Source organism: Echeneis naucrates, chromosome 14 (assembly GCF_900963305.1).
Source record: "Echeneis naucrates chromosome 14, fEcheNa1.1, whole genome shotgun sequence".
Lineage (NCBI taxonomy): Eukaryota > Metazoa > Chordata > Actinopteri > Carangiformes > Echeneidae > Echeneis > Echeneis naucrates.
This window is the reverse complement of record NC_042524.1, coordinates 12,232,224-12,249,177: the sequence shown is the minus strand read 5'-3', so window position 1 is coordinate 12,249,177 and position 16,954 is coordinate 12,232,224. Positions and strand designations below refer to the sequence as shown.

The 16,954-nt window shown below is 40.0% G+C and overlaps 1 protein-coding gene across 1 annotated transcript in view; it reads right to left on the bottom strand.

The window, feature by feature from the left end:
* The window catches only part of ephb4a (eph receptor B4a), a 32,978-nt gene extending 17,152 nt beyond the window's left edge, over window positions 1–15,826 (bottom strand). Inside the window, exons 1-2 of the mRNA XM_029518707.1 lie at window positions 15,341–15,826; window positions 14,964–15,195 (exon numbers count right to left, since the gene is read on the bottom strand). Coding sequence (XP_029374567.1) covers window positions 14,964–15,042 — 79 coding nt within the window. The 5' untranslated portion in view covers window positions 15,043–15,195; window positions 15,341–15,826. The remainder of the gene's footprint in view (window positions 1–14,963; window positions 15,196–15,340) is intronic.
* Window positions 15,827–16,954: the final 1,128 nt, after the last annotated feature.

Here is a 16,954-nt window from a genome sequence, read left to right as displayed (position 1 = left end):
GATGGGGTGATGCTTCTGTCAAAGACTGGATTTTAAAGCCATATATGCTCCTTGCAGAAGCTCATCTCAAGGGTCAGGCAGTTTGGTTTTTCCAATAAACAAGATTTAATGCAACTCTCCTGTGTGCCATGATCGAGGAGAGCACTTGCATGAAAATGCATCCTGGGGGTTTCAGTTCAGTGCAAGGTTATTATTGGGGTTATTAAGATGTTTTGTTGAATTAGGATACTGATGTAAGGTTCAACAGTAAAGTCATCTTCCCATAACCCCGTTAATACACACTCTGCACACACACACACACACACACAGAAGCACAATACAGCATCTGCCAATGAAAACACCATCTTTTCCCAGGTTTTTTTTTTTTTTTTTTAATAGCTTTATTTTTCTGAAGTCATGGTCTCCACAGGTTTGTGTTTTTTTCTACCACACATCATTGATTTTAGTGATAACAATGCACATAAAAAATTTTACACGCTCTGAAATCTACTGAAAATTGTTGTTGTATTGTTGTTTGTTTATGCGATTGCAACTGGCCAACTTCACAGGAATAGCTTTTCATATTTATTAAAAAATTATCGGAGAAATGCTTCAGTCACAATCCTGGACAAGGCTTAACTGTTGCTTATCTCAAAGATGTGTTGTTTCCACCTCCTACTTGTTTTGACATGTTGCTTTGTTGTCCAAAATATTTGCTCTGAACATAATCAACTGTCATATTTTAACACGACTTTAGCTTTTCCATCTGTGATCATCCAAATGTGCGAGTATGCAGTCCTGCAGTTTCTCCTTAATTAGATTTTTTCCTACTGGTTTAATAATGGCTTTTGCCATTTGCCATGTTCCAGTAATACTGGTTAACAGTTGAAATAATTAATTCTTATCTTCATGCTGGACATTGAAATGAGTTGGACAGAAGCAGCACGGCTACTTAATCTTTTCTACTGACTGAAACCCCAGTTTCATGAATCCAAACCAGACATAGCAGATTAATAACTGATTAGTTGATAAATAGTTACAGTTGATCAGTCTGGTTCAAGTTTTTCAAATGTGGAAGCTCCATGCTCTCTTGAATTGGTTGGAGAATACAGACAATTTGAAGACAACGTCTCGGGCTCTGGGAGATAATGATGAGTCCTGTCTGTGTATTGCATGCACAAGGGTGTTGGGAAAAAAACATTTTACACAACTTTAAAATGATACAAAGGCTCTAAGGGACTTCTTTTGAATTACTAATTTATATTGCACAACATTGCTCAACACAGGAATTTTACAAAACAACTGTGACGCCCCCGCAACCCGGAAATGGGTAAGTGGTTGAAGATGAATGAATGAATGAACGAACTGTGACACATACAGTTTCTAATTTCTGTGATCCTGTGGAAATAAGAAGCAATAACATTGACCACTTACCAACCTGCATCCCAATCAAACAAACATGAAGGCAAAGAAAAATTTCAAATAAAAACCAAATCTGACTGGAGCTTCCAGCAAAAACTAACAGCTGCAGGCATCGTTGTTAAAAATGGACAGACATTTAACTGTCAAACAGAAATTAGTGCAGATGTGTGGTCTGTTCAAGGACTGCACTTAACATCAGATGTTTGGATATTATAAGCATGTAAAACAATATGAGTCTTCCTTCAGAACAAAACATATTTAACTGTACATTTTTAATACAAGCCATTAAAAAACCAAGTGTTGGTACAGTTGTGCTCATAAGTTTACATACCCTGGCAGAATTTGTGATTCTTTTGGGCATTTTTCAGAGAGCATGAATGATAAGAGAAAAACCTCTTTTCACTCATGCCTACTGGTTGGGTGAAGCCATTTACTGTCAAACAAGTGTGTTCACTCTTTTTAAATCATAATGACAACAAAGATTTTATCAGGCCAAAATCTCAAGGGTATGTGAACTTTTGATCAGGGTCATTTGGATAGTTTCTGTTGTCAGTATGATTTAAAAAAAAGTAAACACAGTCTTTTAATAATAAATGGCTTCACCCAACCATGAGTGAAAAAAAAAAAACATTCTTCTCTTATCATTCATATTCTCTGAAAAATAAGCCAAGAAATCATAAATTCTGCCAGGATATTCAAACTTATGAGCACAACTGTATGGGTCTTTATTTCCTTGTTTTTTCCATGTTTTAAATGATCACTCAATCACACCCACAGCTGATCAGATCTTAGCTCCTGCTAATTTAATACATTTCCTCAGTGAACAACCTTCTACACACGAACACACAGATTTCAACTTTTCTCAGCACTGCTCTGCCATAAACACAAATCACTTATTCACAATCTACCCATTTTACTCTCTATAGCTAAAGTCACTCTGAAGAAACACAAACATGCCAGTCACCCTGTTTTGCTTGAAAACCACAGTCCAGCAGCTTTTTAACAGCAATCTGAAGAAAGAAGAGGAAAAGAAAGTCTTCAGAGCAAGAAAAAAAGAGCATGTGTGGATGATGAGGATAATTGGATGGCAATATTCAGGTTGGTGCTTTCCCTACATTTAAGTCTGTCTCAAGTTCACTCCAGCATAATTTAAAACACCTTCATAATGCTCAGGGGCCAACATGGAAGAGGCTGCCTTGTCTCCACCTTTCATATGAACACCTGCCTCTTTTTCAGATGGTGATCTCTTTTCTCTTTCTTTTTTTTTTTTTTTTTTTTTTTTTTTTGAATGAGTGGAAAAGAAAGGCCAAGCCCCAGGCTCTTTAATCACTGTTTATCGCTGCTCTATCATTAAGGTTTATGAGACAGGATGCGTGAGCGTGAGTGTTTCTATTATGTGCATGTATGGCCTTGTCTTTCACCCAAGTAGATTCAGGCTTAAAGCCTGTTAAAGGAAACCAGCATTTCCCCTACATTCTTTCAGAAGCGGTGGCCACCCACCGCCGGAAAATTGCCCAGAGCGTTAGAAAAATGTAGAAACAATGAAAATTTCGTCATCAGGCCATATTTAAAACCCAAAACAAACAGTTGTACAGCAATTACAGTACTATTGTCTGCATTAGACGACATTAGAGGAATCAAAACTGATACTGCAGCTGGCAAGAAGACAAGGCCAGAACCTTAGAATTACAATTACAAAAAAACGTTTCTTTGAATCACTAGCCAATTTTATTTTCAGTAAATACAGTGAGGGGTACGTTTGAAGCAAGTGGTACAGCTTATTTCTCTCACAGAAACCAAGCTGAAAAAGCACATCACAGGGAAAGGTATAAGGTTTCTGTATGAAAAGGAGATAACGATGGAGGCTGTTGTACCCGCATGTCTTCTGAAATGCAAAACCTGACTTTGGATTTTTGACTATATGGCCAAAAACCACCCCCTCATTTTTTCTATAGCTGTTTTCAGACTTGAGACAAATGACCTCAATTTTGAGAGCAGAACACATTTGATCAGATTTTTTTTTTTTTTTTTTTTTTTTCTGCAAAATCATTTTTGTTTTAATTTCTACACTGCGTGCCAATTCCCTCCCTATTTTCTACTTTCTCTGAGGCTCTGGAGTGTGATAGGGAAATTATAGGCATAAGAACGGTTTGCCCTGTTTCAGCTGCAATTAGACCTCATTTTAATTAAAGAAACAGAGTGCCAATTACTCTCATGCACCTAGAAAAATGGAGACAGAGGGGAATAACAGGGATAATGAAAATGAGAAATGTAAGAAGGGGGAGAGATGTTGGGAGGTTTGAGATTTACAGATGACGTGCATAAAAACTAGACTGGCTTTTCACTGTATCTGTCAGTGTTACAGCTGCATTCATTAGAACACTTACACTCAGTGTCAGGTCAGTGAACATGAAGCTATGAAGTCTTGGTGTCATTATGATCTATATCTGGATGCTCATATCATAACTTCCTAACATACATTGATCCCATTTACATTTAATAACTGAGTGAAATACAATGCTACCAAAAGACACAGAGATGTACTAACTTATACATTTTGGAGCAAAGGAGTCACATCTGCTTGCATGACATATCTTTGGTGGTGTGGGAATTAAAGCTCCTCCCGTCAAGGGCTTGATATGAAGTTTGACTAGTTTCTTGGACTAGTGAAATAATTCTCTGACAGGAGAGTTAATGTCCTCCAGGTTTCACTCAGAACCTGAAGTGGTTTGGGGGATGAAGCCACCACATGTTTCAAATTTTCCAAAGCCAATACCCTGAAATCAGACATGCTTATGGGATGTTCTGGTGCCTCAAGCAATTTGATACCCTCCATGTTTCACATTTAAAATTACAGGAATACTTCTGGATTCTGGGAAATAGGCTTATTTGGTTCATTGCCAAGAATTACATGAGAATATCGATGCCATTCTCGTGGTCTGGTGGTTATCCTAGCTGAGGAGAGGAATACAGCTGGCCTTGGCTTGTCCAGATCACCTACCAGCAGCTCAAAAGCACCCTATCAGGGTTCATCTTGTTGATTTCATCCCCCCATCTGTGCTGGTAGAAGAAGTTTGTTACCTTTGGACAGAGTTATTTGTTTGCCTTGTTTCTAGTCTTCCAGTACGCCAACGTTTAGCTAACCGGCTTCTGACTACAGCATCATGTTTATGGTACAGGAAAGGAAAGCAAATACATATCTGTTTTTACCTTTACAAAAATCCAACATTATGTACTTTTTGGAATATTAGTTTTTTGGATTATAGCGGCCATTAGACAAAAAAATGTCTCATGTTTTGGACTACTCAAATGATTCCTTCATGAGTTTATCACCTTCATTATACAAGAAGTGACTGTCCTCCAACTATCACTGACCAAATGCTACAATATTGTTGGCTAATGTTTAGAAATGCAAATTTTGTATGACCTTCGTTATCTACAATAGTGCACATGAAGAATGCAAATGAAAAGAAAATATTATTTTCCTTCATGTGTCAGCTTCCCTGCATAGTATTTGTATGTGTGTGTGTGTGTGTCTTTGTGTCATGTTTGTGTGTCTTTGACATGAGTTGTGTCTAGTGAGATTAGACCTCAGCTTCCTGTGGTTCCTGTCCCCTTCCCGTCTCCTGTTCTGGTGGGGGGCTTACCGAGCTCTACTGTAAAACTAAAGCCTGAGCTACATTAGGTATGTGTCATGAAGAAGTCAGAAGAAAGGAGCAAAGGTGAGATTAATAAAAATTAGTTTATCTGTTACACTTTTCTTCTGTGTTGTCTGTAGAGGATGTACAATAGTAAGTGTTGTGCTTGGTATCTGTCCCAGGACAGGATGTAACCAAGTTAGGGAGGAAGCTTCATACTGGACAGAAACCAAAGATGCTACTGGAGAGGATCAACAATAGCTACTGTGAACCGAGCTGAGTGGCCTGAATCAGTGAGGATTAAGCACAGATCTACAGTACCTGACCTCTGAATGTTTTGTATTAAGTTAACATGGCAGCAGAGACTAGCAATGACTGAATCATTACATTAATCCTTTCCAGCTGAAGATGTTTTCCCCAAGTACATCAGTCATCTACAGAAGAGAGTGTGTGTAAGTGATCACTGACTCCTACTCAGCTAATAATGCATTTAGCAAATCACTTATTATTATTATTTTGTTACTCAGCCGCATAGATGTTCTGATCAGCTTTTTAAAATTTTCTACTTTTTTGTAAAATCTCTTAACAGAATATTGGCTTTTTCACTCAACAAATAAAATAAATGAAGATTGATCTAGGAAGGGTCTCTGGCCATTTTTTATTAAGTGTGATTAACTACAACAAAAAATTGTTTCATCACAGGAGTAACATGTTCACAGTCACAATTTAGTGTCAAAAGCTTTGACACTAACAGGTTAACTTTACATTGCTGCCAGCTTTGACATGTGGTGTCAAAGGCTGAACAGCAAACAAGCATCTTGGACTCTTAACAGCTTTTTCTCCACCCAAACAAACAAAAAGCACATAGCTATGCGGTGAAAGAGAGTCCCAAAGAGACTCTATTAAAAGAATAATGAACCGTGTGTCTGGAAAGGTCACATGTATAACCCTCTCACAATAAAGGACAATGTCATCCTAGGAAATGGATGTTTGTGTACAATAGGATCCGACTGATGCAAGCATCGACAAGTGAAAACAATTTTAGAATTGGAATTTACCATTTAATTCCTGACAGGACACAAGAAAAAGTTCCACTACACTTTGTGGTTATTCATTCCAAGTTAAAATTTTAAGTGGACACATGACACAGCTCAAGACTAACACAGAGACTTTCCTGCACTATCTCATGCTGTATGATTGAATAAGTTGTCTTGTATTACAGCATATTTCAGTTTTTTTGGAGTATTGATCTGCCAGTGAGTGAATTCACCCCCTGCTACTTCCAATTAGGGGCACTGCTTTCTCAAGCCTGCTTTAAAAATAACCCAACTGACTTGCTTCTTGAGAACATTGTTGCGGGCTACACCAACTCCCTGGTGGCTTCCTGATACAGAATCATATAAGAGGAGGAATGAATTACAAAGGAAAACTTAAAAAGACCTCTTTTTTTTGGACATTAAATTTTGAGAGGGTATACTGCACATTTCAAAATCTCTGCGTTTCCACAAGTCATGCTGCCTTGAACTAAGAACTGGTAAGAGTTCGCTAGAGACGCGGCGGACATACCTGTGGTGTGTGATCTCTTGGTGTTTGAGGCTATAGGACTTTCCACTGATCATTTCCACTGTAATTATTATGAAACTCCATAATTTGAGCTAAAACTAGCAATTTTTTTTAATTGATTAATTTTTTTGTTCAGAAAATGAAAAAAAGTGAAAACTTGACTTATAATAATTACCGAAGCCCACCATGGTGCCTTAACTATCTTTTTGTTGTCCAAAAGACATTTAATTAACAATGATTTATCACAAAGAAAAGCGTTACCTTAGAGAAGCAATGAGCAGAAAATTTACATTTTTTACAAAAAAAATTTGCGAAAGTAATTTGATGAAACAAAACAGTTGCCATTTAATAGTCAATGTATGACGTTATTGCCGATCTATCACAATTTTATCCCTTCTACACCAGCTATTTTTCATTAACCTTTTAGTGTTGTTGTGATTTTCTCTCCTCCCTCATTGCCCTTTATTCTTCATTTTAAATTCCAGCTCCTGGATGTCAATCATCATAAGTCACAGTATTATCAAATACATATCCTTCATATATGTTTTTATTGAATAATATATTATATTGTATGCTTTCTGTTTTATTTGTAAAGAATGAATATCCACACAAATTCACAATGATACCACTACAGCCTAACTGAATAAAGGAAATATATTTTAATTCTGTTTATTTAATGGAAATACTATGGTAAGACAAGAAAATGCCTTGTTTCAATGACCCTTTCTTCACTGATGTAACCTCCTCTAAACAAAACAAAAATATCATCATCATCATCTTTCAAAAACATTGATGCAACAAGACAGAGTAAGCGCCTTGGTAAATAAATGTGTAGTGGTTGTTTAAAAGGCAATTTCTGCTTCTGTTCTATGAAGAAATGGTTTTAATTTGTTAGATGCTGTCAAGAGCTACCATCTGTACAACTGCAGAGGAGAAAAGAAAATGCCGTAGACAAAAACTCACACCTCAACACCTCATCTACTTTGATACTTTTTTTTTTTTTTCAAACAAATAATACACAAGACAATTTACATGCATGATGAGAACTGGCAGAGGCAACAGCACATTTTAATGTCTAAATGGATTTTCAGAAGAGCTCTATTATTATCTTTGAAGCTCTTCACATCATTGCTGTGATATGGGTTAAACTGGCATATAGTCATACAAGACTGAAAACTGTCACGTGTGTCTTTTACTAGAGCACCATGATCCTCGTGAAGCAAATTCAGGTTCTGACAATTTAATACAGATACCTCGCTGCTCTATGCCTGGGAGTTAAAACACATTATCACACACTATCTCACACATTAGCTCTCTACAAACCAACTAGCCTAAAGTAAAGCTATCTCCTATATAGAAGGCTTGAGGGCAGCTGATTGTCCGCAAGAGCTGAGCTGAGCTATGTGGCATCACTGAATAAGCACCATGGGAAGGAGCAGAGTACGTGCTTGATCTCAAACACTTTCTCGGTCTCAAAGAGGATATCTGCCCACCAGTCTTCTCCTGTCTACAGGAGAGCTGAGACTAGGGGCGAGTATCAGACCAATGCCCCTGCAGGACAGACACTCGGCAGTCACACAGCAATGAAATCTGGGATGATCTTCCAAACCAGCAAGGGAGACTCCCACCCCACTTTTCACAAAACGCCCTGTCCTTCCAACAGTTCGACCAGATAGTTTGCCAGTTAGATTACTGTAGATTAATTATTAACATGATTGCCTCATGGATCCACCTCAACATGTTCTTATGTTCATTCTCAGGGCACCAGCATATATCATAAAATGCTACTGCTGCAACAAAGTCAAGTCCTATTTCTTGCATGTTAACTTCAATAAAATAATATATAACGGGTGACCTATCTCATTTCAAATCTGGCTTGATGAAAACCCACATAGCTCCATGGACCGCTGTGATGCTTCTAAGGAATTCTTCATGAGCCCCAAAAATGTCTGCTACTGGACATAAAATAGAGTTTTTATCAAAGCCTCTTCTAAAGTAAAGTCTACAATTCATTTTGGGGAAAAAATTATTTTGCCAAAGAAAAGATGTATGCACACAAACACACTAGTGTACGCGCACACACATACAAGGATTTCAGTGACTAATCTGCTGTGGGAGGTGGACAGCATGAAGCTAGCGGTGCAGACTCCAGCTAGATAACCATCTAAGGATTGACACATCTGAGAAGAGATACAAGAGAACAGACACAGGATTTTCTCTTCTATTCTGACGCATCGCACTTCTTCATATTCAAATGGCAACAGACACGCTGAGAGCTAATTCTCTTCATCAGTGTATGCATCGCTCCTAAAAAGCCTGATGAGCGACTCTTTGTGCGGCTTTGACCGATACAGACTGCATATACATAGATAATAAAAAAATCCACTCATCTTCCAACATGAGGCCATTTGTTACAGCACAAAGAAGAACACAGTCAATTTGTACACATCCACCCTCATCTTCCCCATTCAGCCATTTTGTGTTTTCAACAGGGAGTGAATTCAATAGTTTACAAACTGTTTGAATTTCAGAAGCACAATTTTAGAATATAATGACTCTTCAAAGATTGGATAGGGTTGAGAGCATATAGCAATCAATTGCAATTAAAGTAATGGTGACATGGGGGAAAACAGAAAGAAAACATTTTTTGGGAGCAGCACTCCTTAAACATAACGGGAGCAAACTGCCAAAAAAGGTGTTTAATGATTCTTTAACTGAACTGTCCTCTCCCTTTTTGGACCACAACTCCCTCCTAGCTGTGTGCAAACTGTAGGAGGGCAGCTAGCACGCAGGAATGTCTCTGTTATACCGTATTTAGCAGATCCCACAAGGTTCAGTGTGGTATGTGAAAGCAGGCACTGGGAGGCATGAGCCATGTGCATGTATGAAGGTGGAAGAAAACATGCACAAGTTCTGCAGACTTATGCAAACTGAATTGCATTTTAACTTATAAACCGGCATATCAAATACAAGATGTAGGTCAACGTGTGATGCAGGTAGGAAAATATCCCAGACTCAAACCGAAATATGTCTACTGATGGAGCATGCAGAGAAATTTTTGAATGTAACAACAAAAACATCACAGGAAGAACATACAATGGCATGTGGTAATGCCTCGCAAGAGAAAAAAAAAACATTCAGTATGCCTCAAATAATGGTTGTAATTTGTTGATTTGTGTGCAAGATGAATGTAAATGATGGAACTGAGGTAAATGCCTCCGATGCTGTTGTCCTCAAATTAAAGGCCTTTTTAATCCCTCCATTAAATTCGCATATTCACATACAGAGCAGCTCATATTTTGCAGCAGGTGTATGATTACAAAATGCAAGCGGGCAATACGCACATTTTGCTCATTACATGGTGAGCAGACATGCAGATACTTGCACCCTCCTTGCACTCCCTGCACTTGCTCTTTCAGTTTAGTTGACTCATGCCAGTCTCCCCATCTCTCCTTGACTCACTTCAAAGAGAATCCCCATCCCTCTAAAAGTGCCATTCTCCTTGGTGCTTATGGCTGATAGGCTGTGGCCTCATTCCCTCTCTGCTGCAGTCTGTCCCCATTGTGTCCCACTCTCGGAGAGTAGTGTGTGGGTGGAGGACAGACAGGCTCTCCAAAGTGAATGCCTGACATGGATGTATGGGGCTGGGGGTGTATCCTCTCACCAAGCTAAGCCATCATCCACCTGCAATTCCCGGCTGCCATATGCATGCTTCTCTATGAGAGGGGGAAAGAGCCAGGGACTGAGAGTACTTGTGGCACTCGGATGCCTGTTTAACTGTTGAGGAAACTAATCATCGGATTGAGGTGCTGAGGATGATGGGCTAGAGGCTTTCAAAAAGGGGGTGGGGGTGGGGGAGTGAGGGGGGGGGGGTTGCTTTAAATGCAAATCCCTTTCTTATAAAAATCGGTTCCGTTTAAAAGGATTTCTGGGAAACGATCCACATTTCCACGGCAGGGGAGACAGTCAGCAAGAGAAAACAGCATAACACCAGTCAAACATCAAGGAGACAGAGGACAAGGAAAGAGTAGCAAAAGAAAAGGCTACATATCGGTGAAAGAAGAGATTGAGGCTCAAGTGAGGCCTTTGTGATAAAAACATCCTTTCTGTGCTTGAGACACTTAGTGAGTTTTAGTTTAGATAGTGAGGCATTAAGTTATTCATCATGCTAGTTATGTCATGGGGAGTCGGGAGGTGACAGAATAAACCGCAGACAGTACACAAAATGTGAGAGCTCCCTATTTCAGTGTCGATGCCAATCCTGCCTTCTTCCTAAACGCACTCTACTTTAGCAGATAATATAAATATATTTAGAGGCCTGTTACATTTTGTTTAACATGTTGGAGATTAGCATCCGGTAAGTTGTTGCAGTATTTGTTTTAGGCGAGCGACAGATGTGCATCAGCCTACTTGGTTTCTTCAATCTAACAACTACCAACAATATGTCAGCTTTTAAGATGGCAATTATGTTTGTTTTTTTTGTTTTTTTTTAACAAATTGTTTTAAATCATGTGACCCGAATGGAAACATGAATTTATTACTTTGTTATCTCATTACTCCCACTTTGCCCCAAAGTCTGTCTTCTTTGCTGTGTGAGCTCATTGTTCACAATGGAGGCGGGACATGGATCATTTCAAGGGCCGAGTTGAAGATTAACGTCTCCTCATTGGTAAAAGGTTGCTCTGGTCTGAGAGTGTGTTATACAGATAGAAAAAAAATCCTGACTGTTAAAAAAATTTGTAAGAGATAGGGTGACACTTCATCCGTCTTTCTATCAACACCAGCTAAAAACTGCTCTTGATGTTTTTCAATCCAACAGAACGTGACCCAGCTAAACAATTACGCTGGCAGCTGCACTACTCCCTTGTTGCATTGTGAAAAGGAACAGCTGCAGGAACACGTATCATATTGGAAAAGAGGCACTCCCGAAAGACAAATTTACTAAGATGTTTTAAACTATATGTTCTGAGTAAAAGCCAAACACATTTCCCAAAGAGACACTGCTGTAACTTGACAGCACAGCTTCCTAGACTTTAACTTCACAAACTCAGCTACTTTTCTGCCACTACTGATCTGTGGTCAAGTTACATGAACACATGTAAAGTGAGCCCCTTTGCGCATTTCCAAGTATGTTATCTTCAACCTTCTTTATGCACATTTTGAAGTTGCACTTAAAAAAATACAACAGTTGGCAAGAAAAGTTTTTACTTTTGCAGAAATATGGAAAAAAAAATTACACTTAGCTGAAATGGAAAAACTGTGGTGTTGATAAAACCACACTGGCAAAGTGCAACAGCAACAGGCAATTTAACTATCAGGTAGTTCATACAGGGTATGAGACCTATTTCTGTAGCAACGGAGAGCTGAAAAATATCAGGCGTCAGCAAAACTCCTCCAATACATACACACACAAATGTCATATCTGTCATGTCCACTCTTTCCTATCATTTGGGGTTGTCGGCTTCTTACTAATTACTTGTACACCGTCTTGTACTGCATGGATTCCCCCCACCTGCTGTTTATTATGCAGAAAACTCCTGATATTCACATCATATTCACAGCACTGCACAAAAATTAATTTTCTTTTTCTCAAATTATTCTCAGTTTGATTGGAAACTTTTTTCACCTCAGATGATCACACAGGCCTCTGAGTCACTCTGGCTGTCTTAAGTCTCAACAAGCCATGGACAATAGTTTTATAAAGTGTAATAAAGCTCTGGATCTTAAGAGGTGGATGAGATTGCTGTGCTTTGTTGCTAGGTGCATCTTGTCATTGGTAAAAGTGGGAAGCTGGATGTGCAAGGAATAGAGGCAGAGAGACAAACAAAATATGGATTTTATAGGCTGACTGTGTGTGGGAGGATAGGGAATCTTTATAGCTTACATTTACAAATTCAAATATATTTTAAAATTGTAGCAGGGTGACATTAGTTGGACTTATTAATATTGGATAAAACGCTTCTGCTTTTTCACTTTAAAGCCTTGGTTTTCTTTTCTGTATATGATACATATTTTATATTCAAGGCGAGACGAACGAGAGAGTTTGTTTTTGCTGTGCTTTGCTGTGTGACAATGCCGTGCGTGCTCGTTACTAATTTCCACCCAAAGGTTGTTATTAATTTCAAGCCAAAGTAATTATCTGATCAAGAGGTCTGTGTTTTAATCTTCATGCAGACAGAATGGAGAGAGATCCATGCGGAGAACGAACAAGTGGCGTGTGTAAGTGAGTCATTTATCCTTTAGTTGGAAAAGGAGGAGAGATTTGGCAGCTGCAAGCTTCATCTGCCCTCCCATCAGTTCATTACAGGATTCCCTCCTCTTTGGAGAACAAGGGGAGGGTGATCCACACTATGCAGGCAGAGGAGTGGGCCATTACCCAAGACATGGAGACCAGACATCTTATTTACACTTGGTAAGACACAGATGTTCGGGAGCCAGTTGACGAAGGCGCTACAACCCCTTTTAGCCCTGCTTGCCACATCATACCCATTCAGAACCAGTATTTATTTGGCATTTAGCAGATTTTCTTAGGGACAGGTTTTGCCATTTTGTCAGCAAAGCTCTGCACCCTGAACCTAAGTATTTCCTAAAAAAAAAAAAAAAAAAGAACTAAAAACTGTCAGCTGAGTAAGGCATCAGGTGTTGTGGTCTAAAATCTCCAACTCGAGAAGAAGCTGTAGCTCCACAAACAGCCAGACACTGTGCTCCCGGAAATCTTTGACCAGAATGAGGTGTCTGGGAAAATCCCAAACTCCTCTGCTGGAATACAAAGTCCACAATGTTTTTCCCACAAGAATTCAGATTCTCAGTAGATGAAGTAATTTAACATCTTCTCCTGGTGGGTGTGGATGAAGAAAATCATATCCAAGTTAAAAAAAAAAAAAATGAAATCTGTGGGCGATGAGATTAGTGCTTCTTCCACTCACACATATATAGGACATTTGTGTTGTGCAATATAAAACACTAAGTACTGACTGTAATGAGCAAACCTAAGAAAAAGGTTTATAGGTAATGTGATTATTGCTGTCATAGCAAATATATCTTATTATTATTATTTTAGGTTGCAAAAATTGAACCTCACACAGCAGCACGTGTTAGATATCAGCGTAGTGTTTGCACTGTATGCACTCATCCATTTTCATTTAGAGACACTTTTTTATTTTACTTATTTTGAAAACATGCTGATCATGTCACAGTGATGCACCATCAGCTGCGTCTGAGCCCACAAACAGCACCAACCAGAGAAAACAAGCATCAGAGAATAAAGAGGAGGCTTCACAGGAACATAACAGCGTGTAGCCTACACAGCAGTTAGGTACTTTTAAAAACCCTGAGGTACAACAGCTCTTAAAGAAACCCAGTTGTGATCCTTTGATCCTCAGTAAACATGGGGTTATTATTTTCAAGGACTATTTCCCATCAAAGGTTTAACGGAAAGTTGTCTCAGCAACATTCTTAGCAAATTTTAATCAGTTTTCAGGTCACTCTGAAAATGAAATTCCTCTATTGAACAAAAAGACAAAGAGGTGATAGGAGATTCAAGACAAATAAACACAGAGGACTCCCACCCCTGCAATAAGCAAATCATCCAGACATTGGCCTGGCTGTTACACTGATGATACTGCACTATACTGAAGCCATCATTCTTCCTTTTTCAGCAGCACATACTATCAGTCTTTCGGTCCTATTTGTCCCTCCAGGGTTCACTAAGCAGATCCACTCCACTTTACCCATTAATGTCAAACCTGCTGCTAGCACATATATATTAAGATTCAGATTACATATTTGATGCAAAAGCATTAGAGGGTTTTCCTTGAGTTAAGTAAAGATAAATTGTGTCATGTAGATCTTGACACACACACACAAAAGAAACAAAATCACTCCAGCCTTCTGTCAACCTCTATCCACTGAGTATTTTCATATTGATTTTAGGGTAAATTGGTTAAGGCCCCCCAGGAAGCAGCCTCTTTTTAACCTTTTGACACCGTCTTGGAAAAGTTATCAGGGGGATAAAATCGATGTATTTGTTAATTCTGATCTCGTCTCCTGGTTTCTTTCAGAATTATCTGAATAGGCTATTAAGAGGAACAAGCTTCTTGTGAAGATGTTCACACTGACATCCATGTGGAGGCTGAGGCTATGCCTGTAACATACAGTACTTCTAATCAGTGCAGTTTAAGTCTCACCCTGCTAATGATAGCTCCGTGATTATGGAACACAAATTTAGGTCAACTTGTGTGATGCTTGGGTTGCAGGCGTGTTAGTGCATTTTGTCTTGGTAAAACGGAGGGTGTGTAACCAACTAGACATGTCACTCTGCAACGTTCCCACAGAAAAACAAGTCTTGGCATACAGACTCACCTTCCTCTGCAGAAACCAGATGAGCCCAGTCGAGGAAGATGCAGCCCAGCAGGACGATGCTCCTGCATGTCAGCTCCATGGTGCTGGTGCTGAACGGGAAAACACGGCTCTGTCTGGCCTCGGATTACAAATCAAGTGGCACTGGCAGATCTGCTGTGCACTTACTGACCGCAAACCAGTCCGCATTTAAAGTGGACTTCTGATCAGAGAGACTCGCACTGTGGTCCAAACACTGCAGCAAAAAAAAAAAAAAAAAAAAAAATCACACACACAAACACACGCCGGAGCTGACTGCAGCTGACGGCCGACAGCGGAGCATGAAGTCCGGTGTGGAAACTTCTCCGTCTGGTCCAACTTTGTGCTGTGGAGTGAATAACCTGCAGAGAGGAACGAAGCGGCGTTTGGCAGCTCCTCCGCCAGCACACCGACTCTGCAGGCTCAAACTTGTTGTTTCCTCGACTGTTCCCGGACTCTTCGCCCGAATCCCCCCCGGTCAGCTGGATCCGCAGCTCAGCGCTCATCTGTTAGTTACGGAGATGCAGCTCATCGCCAGCCGGCTCCTTCCTTCTTCCACAGCTCCTCCTGTCTGTTTTCTTTCCTCCCCTCTCTCCCTCTCTCTCTCTTTTACACCCCCAGCTTGCAGCGGCAGCGTGTTTTGCCTGCAGGCGGGTGTGCGGGTTGAATCCACTGAAGGTGGAGAAGCGACAGGTCTCGTGTGGCCTGGATTTCAGGAAAAATGAGGCGGAAACTGGAGCGGGGTCGGGGGACTACCGGTCTGCGGTCTGCGGGGGGAAAGTTGTGCGGTACAGTGTCTCGGAGGGATGAGAGCTGGTCACTGAAGACTCCCGCACCGCGTCAACCAGGAGTCCTGTGGCACCCGCAGGCCCCGCCCACTGCCCCCCGTTTCCATAACAGCGGAGTCAAGAGCACGTGATAACACCGAGGACTCACGGAGAGCGCCTTCAAAATAAAGTCGCCAAACATTTAGGCAGCCGGAAAATCTCCTAAAATGGAGGCTTGAAAGTAGCAATCAGTTGTGTTTATTTAAGTTTTCATTTCTCTGAGTGAACCTTTATTGCGCAGGCTATACATTCTCATAAATGGGTTAGTTAGCACGAGTCAGACAGGTTGGACACCTCTAGTCCTCACCTTGAAAATATCCCAAAATAAGACACTAAACAGAAAACAAATAGCCACAAAATTACCAGAACCACTACAGACTGTTGCCGAACAGCCAAGATGTAAATATTGTAACCAAACAATTTGCAAAATGACCACAAAGAAAGAAATGCAAAACCAAATCTAGGACGCAGCCTTATACTCAGCAGTGTTCAGACAATATTAACAATTGTGCTTGTTCACATTGACTAGACAACTTGGTTAAATCCAGATCAAAATGGACATAAAAGACTGTGTGCTTCTGAGGGTTTTTTTGTGCAGACCCTGGAGGAAAGATTATTTCCTCTGCACAATTAAAAGTTCCAGTTTATGCCAAAATAGTCAAAAGGAAGATTCTTTTATTTTGGCAACAGGTTCACACAACGTCCGTTGACGGTCACACTTTTTCTAATTGTCCTGGCTCCAAAATAACTATTATGTCTTATCTGCAAGTACCAACATGTAGCTCCAGCAAACGGTCCTGAAAAGAAAACCTGTAGGTTGAGTGAAACCTGCCAATGTCTGCTAATAGGAAAGCAGATTGTTTGTCCCTTCCCTTTTGCCGCCCAACTAACAGCGAAGGCTACATCTTTTCTAAAATGTTTTTGATGTAGCACGGTCCCTAATTAAGAAACTCAGCTTGAGCATCTCAGAGCCAGAGAGCTGCACAGTTGTAGAACTAAGGCCTTCAAGGCCTGGGCTGATAACCTCTGGGGCGTCCAGTGTGTGGTCTTCAGTTGAGGTCAAAGAGGGTGGAATCTCGAAAATACAGATAGGACTAACTGATTGAATTCATGGTGCAACCCTTCTGCCACATTTCATTTAGTAGATAT